Here is a 6691-nt window from a genome sequence, read left to right as displayed (position 1 = left end):
CTACATGGTGGCTATGTAGTGACCATGTGGTGGCTATGTAGTGGCCATGTAGTGGCTATGTAGTGGCCATGTGGTGGCTACGTAGTGGCTATGTAGTGGCCATGTGGTGGCTATCTGGTGGACATCTAGCTACACATACTGCGTCATATTTGTATCTATATAGTGGCTATGTAGTGGCTATCTGGCCCCACTTACCGCGTCGTACTTGCGGTGCGGCGTGGTTGCCAGCAGCACGGTCCACACGGCCGTGACGAAGCCGGGCGCGTGCGGTGCGAACTCCTCCTCGTACTTGAGAGCGTACAGAGCTCGCACTCGCATATCTCTGGTGGCTATGTGGTGGCCATGCGGTGGCTACATGGGTTCCACGTGGTGACTACATGGTGGTTATGTAGTGGCCATGTGGTGGCTATGTGGTGGCTATGTAGTGGCCATGTGGTGGCTATGTAGTGGCTATGTAGTGACCATGTGGTGGCTATGTAGTGGCTATGTAGTGGCTACGTAGTGGCCATGTGGTGGCTACATGGTGGCCACGTGGTGGCTATGTAGTGGCCATGTGGTGGCTATGTAGTGGCCATGTGGTGGCTACGTGGTGGCTATGTAGTGGCCATGTGGTGGCTACATGGTGGCTATGTAGTGGCCATGTGGTGGCTATGTAGTGGCCATGTGGTGGCTATGTAGTGGCTACGTAGTGGCTATCTGGCCCCACTTACCGCGTCGTACTTGCGGTGCGGCGTGGTTGCCAGCAGCACGGTCCACACGGCCGTGACGAAGCCGGGCGCGTGCGGTGCGAACTCCTCCTCGTACTTGAGAGCGTACAGAGCTCGCACTCGCATATCTCTGGTGGCTATGTGGTGGCTATGCGGTGGCTAAGTAGTGGCTACGTAGTGGCTATCTGGCCCCACTTACCGCGTCGTACTTGCGGTGCGGCGTGGTTGCCAGCAGCACGGTCCACACGGCCGTGACGAAGCCGGGCGCGTGCGGTGCGAACTCCTCCTCGTACTTGAGAGCGTACAGGGCTGCGCATTCGCATATCTCTGTGCGAAGTTGCTCTAACACGCCAGGTTTTTCGTCGTCGTCCTGTATAAATTTAAACAAATATAACCATAGAGAAAAAGACATGTATTGTATACAGGGTGTTAGGTAAATGGGTATATGAGCCGACACTAGCCCATGTTAACATTGTCATATAAATGGTATGGTGAAGTCAGAAATTTGATACCATCATTTTAATTTTCATACAAAATAAATTTTATAAAATGCGATTTGTATGAAAATTAAAATAATTAAAATGAAGATATCAATTTTCTGACTTCACCATAACATTTATATGACCATGTTAACATGGGCTAGTGTCGGCTCATATACCCATTTACCTAACACCCTGTATTTTAAAAATTTCAAGACAGAAACCCTTGAAACAGAGGCAGATAATAGTGACTGATTCTTCTCAGCACTGGCCCATTTATTGTCCCGAAGCAGTGGTAGGGTTAATACTGGGATGTGTAAAAGTGATTTTTAAAAGCCTATTTGCAAAAATAAATAAGTTCTATGATGTTTTTAGAAGCTATCGTTAGATAAATACTTGCTACATTTTGGAAAGAATTAAAACTATAAAGTTTGCTGCAGAAATAATAAAATATAATTTTGTTGATATAAATACTTAATGATCACTAAATAAGTAAATACAATATCTTTTTCACTATTTTTTAAATACTACAAAAAAACACATTTGTCTGGGCAAATCGAAACAAAAAATTTTCTAATAAGACATTTAATGAGTCTAGCAAATAAAATAAATATCACCGGGCAATCTTCAAATTTCACTGTCCATCGTGTCTCGTTAAACACTAGACATTGGCGAAACCAGTGTGCTTCAAATACGCACCATTAAAGCCATTAAACAGAATAATAATAATAAAATACTCACGTCAGTTTCCAAGCATGGTACTTTTACTTGCAACAAATTAAGCAAGTTGGGCATCCAAGTGGGCATGTTGTCTTCGAAGAACTCCGGTAGATCTTGGTAGTTCAGAGAGTAAAACACTTTGCATATGAGTACTAGGGATCCGTAGATGACCCGGAGCGCTTGTGGGTTGTCTGCGTGCTTGGTTGTGAGGTCGATGGTGGCCTGGAAAGAGAACGCTTGTTCAATAAGGTTTCATTGAGGTAGGTACATTATCATCAGCAACAGCCCTTTACAGTCCACTGCTGGACTATGGCCTACTACACTTTAGTGGGGGGTTTTGGCTCCCAAAATAGCCAAAAAGTTCGCAACTGTCGTGTAAACACATATTTTGTTTGAAATTCAAATTGCAAATTCGGACAGATCGGTTTATTGCAGGACACAGTCACAAACGGGATGTTTGTGTGAAAGTTAATATTAAAATACGTATTATTAAACGGGATCCTGCAAAAAATATCTCCGTAGGAACAAGCCCTAACGTCAAAGACATTTATTAAGAAGTTTACTTCGTCGTTTCAGCCAAATGACGTCCACTGCTGGACAAAGGTCTCCCCCAAGGATTTCCACGAACCGGTCCTGCGCTGCTTGCATCTAGGTTCTTCCCGCGACCTTCACCAGATCGTCCTGCCTGTGCGGGCAGAAAAGTTCTCGAGTGGCGACCACGGGCCGGAAGACGTAGCGTGTCCAGGCCTCCCACTAGATCAGTGGTTCTTAACCGGTGGTCCGCGGACCACTGGTGGTCCCTGGAGGCATTCCAAGTGGTCCACGATGTGCACTTGCACACCTTGGTCAAAACCACTTTTAACTGATTTTTGCAGTCAAACTGGTTTTGACCGATTATGAGGTGGTCCATGACAAGACAGAAATTTGGTAAAATGGTCCCTCATGACTTAAAGGTTAAGAACCACTGCACTAGATGGACCGACGATCTGGTGAAGATCTCGGGAACCTGGAAGAAGTTTACTTACCACAAATAAATCCGTGAGTGGTTTAGCAAAATTCTCTAGCACATGTTTGATCTCCTCCCATAGTTTCTGCGACTTGAACTCGTAACGGTATCGCTTGAAAAGTGAGTGAGCTGTCCTTAGGATACCGTTGATTACATGGAAGTCACCTGTAAATAATAAAGGAGTTAGTATAAGCGCACACTGGGCTATATGCGACAGCGACAGCTAGGCGACTTCGACGCGACGACAGGTTGCGGCTGAAAATCTATACTAATATTATCTATGCGAAAGTAACTCTGTCTGTCTGTCTCTCTTTCATGCCTAAACCACCGAACCAATTTTGATGAAATTTGACATAGATAGTTTGAGTCCCGGGAAAGGACATAGGATAGTTTTTATCCCGGTTTTTGAAACAGGGACGCGCGCGATAAAGTTTATCTGTGACAGACAAAATGCCACGCGGGCGAAGCCGAGTTGCACAATGTTATTTAACCGTGACTATAACCATAACCGGTGTTTTTTGTATGGTATTTGACAGATTTTTGACGTTTGTTAAAGTAAATCAAATAAAAAAAATATTTAATCAGAGCCCCGATTACGGTAACTTTTAACGTTTCCAATCCAGACGCGCTTCATCGATTCTGCGATACGATTGGTCAAAACAGCTGACGTACGCTGTTGAACGACCAATCGTATCGCATAATCGAGAAGCGTGTCTGGATTGGAGACGTTAAAAATTACCGTAATCGGGGCTCAGTTTAGACCACAAGTGGCACTTATGATAAGATGGTGCAACCCAGCCTTAGAATACCAATTTTGAAATCAAAGACTCCTGCTTACATTTTTAATAACTTGAAAAAGTTAGGTTGCCTAAGGTGGGAATAGGCCTACAAGCAAAGTTGGTTACTTCTTAGGCAGTTATAACACAAAGATACTGTTGTTTTAAAACACTTCTCCGCTCCGTTCCTGCTTTGATGGAAACTGGCCCTAAGACCTAATAAAGTATTTTTTCAGAAACAATAGACTAATAGAATAATAGATCTATACTAATATTATTACGTCTGTCTGTCACGCTTTCACGCCTAAACCACTGAAGCGATTATGATGAAATTTGGCATAGAGATAGTTTGAGTCCCGGGAAAGGACATAGGATAGTTTATATCCCGGTTTTTGAAACAGGGACGATCACGATAAGGTTTTTCTGTGACAGACAAAATTCCACGCGGGCGAAGCCGCGTGCGGAAAGCTGCTAGTAATAAATAAATAAATAAGATCTTACCAGTAGCAAACTTCTCAACCATCTCCGGGATGAGGCTTGGCCATTTCTCCGGGAAGTCACACTTGCCGATGATGGAGACAGCATCCGAGAACTGACGCTGTATCGTTTCAGGGGACTTCAGCATCAGAGACACAATGAGCGTCTTTATAGTGTTCCGGTCTGACATGTGGATTCTGTCGGCACCATCTTCGTCCTGTAAAGCATATAAAAATAATGTGTTAAAGGCTGAAATTTACAGGATCTGTATGCTTATAAACAATACAATCAAATTGTACTTAAACATACAATATTTTAGCACAATAATATTTTTATTACAGTAGAATCCCGATTATCCGGATTAATTAAAACCAGGGGTATTCTGAATAATCGAAAATCGGGATAATCGATTTCACAGTAAAATCAAACAATAATTAACTTTTTACTTATAGAAAATGGTTCATTTACATCATTTAGACCATTGGGTGAACCAATTTCTATTAACAACGAACCAAGAAAATGTCTGTATCGTGTTCGTTATCACACGCAGCGCTGTGCCGTATTGATGGTTCCAGGCCCTAAATAGTTGATTCAAGCCATGAAAATTGAGTCCAGATAATCGGATATCCGGATAATCGAGATTCTACTGTACTATGATATTTATACAATCAAATACTTACAACTGCCCAATTCCTTTTGATGTAGTTCTTAAAAGCGATGGCAGCGGCCACCCTGATGGTAATGTCTACGCCATCTTTGTCGATCAGGTGCAGCAGTAATATGGCATAGTTCTGATTGACCTCTACGCCTTCCAGAAACTTCTCAGCTGCCAAAAAGTAAGGATTCATTAGGTTCACTGCTCTGCATATCATTGGGATGACTAAACTAAATCTATCTATCCATAATATAAATCTATAATACTATATTTCGCAGGCGCAGGACCGTTCATTGTGGAAAACCTTGGGGGAGGCCTTTGTCCAGCAGTGGACGTCATTTGGCTGAAACGAACGAACGAACTAATACTATATTAAATATCAGTATAAATTAATTATTTATAAATTTTATAAAAACGAAAGGGCACTGATTGACTGACTGAGTGACTCACACACTCATCACGAAATCTCAGAAACTACAAGTGCTAGGAGTCTCAAATTTTTTCATGGGGGTTCTTTTTAGAACGTAAGTGCTTACTAAGACGGGATTTTGCGAAATTCAACCCCTAAGGGTGGCCACTAGTAGATAAAATTTTGTTGCTTAATGTTAGGTAATCTACTATTTTAGAGCTGTTACGTACAGTGTGTTGGCCCCAAAAATTTAAATGTAAGCTATATCGAGAAATTCCAATTTTAATGTGACACAACCACACTTTAAGCATGTTTATGTGCCCCCTATACTAAATAAAGTTTTAAATTATATCAGTCAATACAGTTATTTATTATCAATGCATGATATTAATTAAATGAAATAAATCAATCATTCATTTCACTTCATTAATATCATTCTTGATTTATGTAGGTTCTGCTGTAGGAGCACTACTCTTCATTAGTTTACTAGAGAGATATGGAGAATTAGGCTTACACTCTCCATGCTGGCAGATGGGTTGGATTATCTATATATATAAAAGACGACTATAGATATAAAAAAGAAACGGCTGATCCGATTTAGCTGAAAATTGTCAGGGAGGTGGTTTAGAGCCAGGAGAAGGACATAGGATATTTTTTATCCCGTTCGAAATAAAAAAAAGTCTGCTTATTTATTGCCATTAAGGCGGAACGAAGTTCGCCGAGTCAGGTAGTTACCAATAAATGTGTAACAATAATAAGACAGAGGTAAACGAGTACATACCTACGTATTAAATGATCAAATGTCCTAGGACAGTTACATGGATGTAAAGATCGATTTTAATAGTCCTATATTTTCTATGTATGAAACCATTGAAGGTTATTCAAGAACATTTATATTGGCACTCATCGACGTAATTTGAGTACTATTGATAGTGTACTCATTTAATCATTTACTAAACGGTAAGAAATAAACAAAATAAACGTAAAATCATATGTGCGTTTGGATTTTCTTTGTACTTACCGGGTCTTCGGACATTGGGATCTGGGCTCAAAGTTTGCTGCAAATAATTGGCTAACGTGGCCAGATTTTCATCAGTCACCTCCATTTTGACTAAAGTATAATATTGTTAAAGCACGACTGTTATTATAACACTATAAAGTGTGAAACACGTTTATTTTTGCAATAAACGCCGTAGGACCGCAACGGTTGGTTTTTTTTGACAGCAACTGTAACAAATGACAGAACATGATGACAGCTGCGTTCTTTTTATTTTTTTCATAGAAGTTTTACGGCTTTGGATATAGTTCCATACGGCCAATTTCTTTAGCCTAGCCGTAAAATCTTTAATCTGAGACAGAGAATCTCTATCTACGAGCCTAACGGAGCCATCGTGGCATCACTCACTCATCACAGATATGTGAAAGCCATACATTTATTGAAACTTTGGATTTATTTATACTT

The 6691-nt window shown here is 41.1% G+C and overlaps 1 protein-coding gene across 1 annotated transcript in view; it reads right to left on the bottom strand.

Annotated features, from left to right (window-relative positions):
- LOC114353265 (chromosome segregation 1) overlaps nt 1–6476 on the bottom strand; it is a 15263-nt gene extending 8787 nt beyond the window's left edge. The window contains exons 1-6 of the mRNA XM_028305184.1: nt 6251–6476; nt 4846–4991; nt 4190–4382; nt 2932–3077; nt 1928–2128; nt 907–1077 (exon numbers count right to left, since the gene is read on the bottom strand). Of these exons, the coding sequence (XP_028160985.1) occupies nt 907–1077; nt 1928–2128; nt 2932–3077; nt 4190–4382; nt 4846–4991; nt 6251–6335 (942 nt within the window). The 5' untranslated portion in view covers nt 6336–6476. The remainder of the gene's footprint in view (nt 1–906; nt 1078–1927; nt 2129–2931; nt 3078–4189; nt 4383–4845; nt 4992–6250) is intronic.
- Nucleotides 6477–6691: the final 215 nt, after the last annotated feature.

The sequence above is a fragment of the Ostrinia furnacalis genome, unplaced genomic scaffold (genome assembly GCF_004193835.3).
Source record: "Ostrinia furnacalis isolate ACB-3 unplaced genomic scaffold, ASM419383v2 OfSCF1638, whole genome shotgun sequence".
NCBI lineage: Eukaryota > Metazoa > Arthropoda > Insecta > Lepidoptera > Crambidae > Ostrinia > Ostrinia furnacalis.
This window is presented reverse-complemented; position numbering and strand designations above follow the sequence as displayed.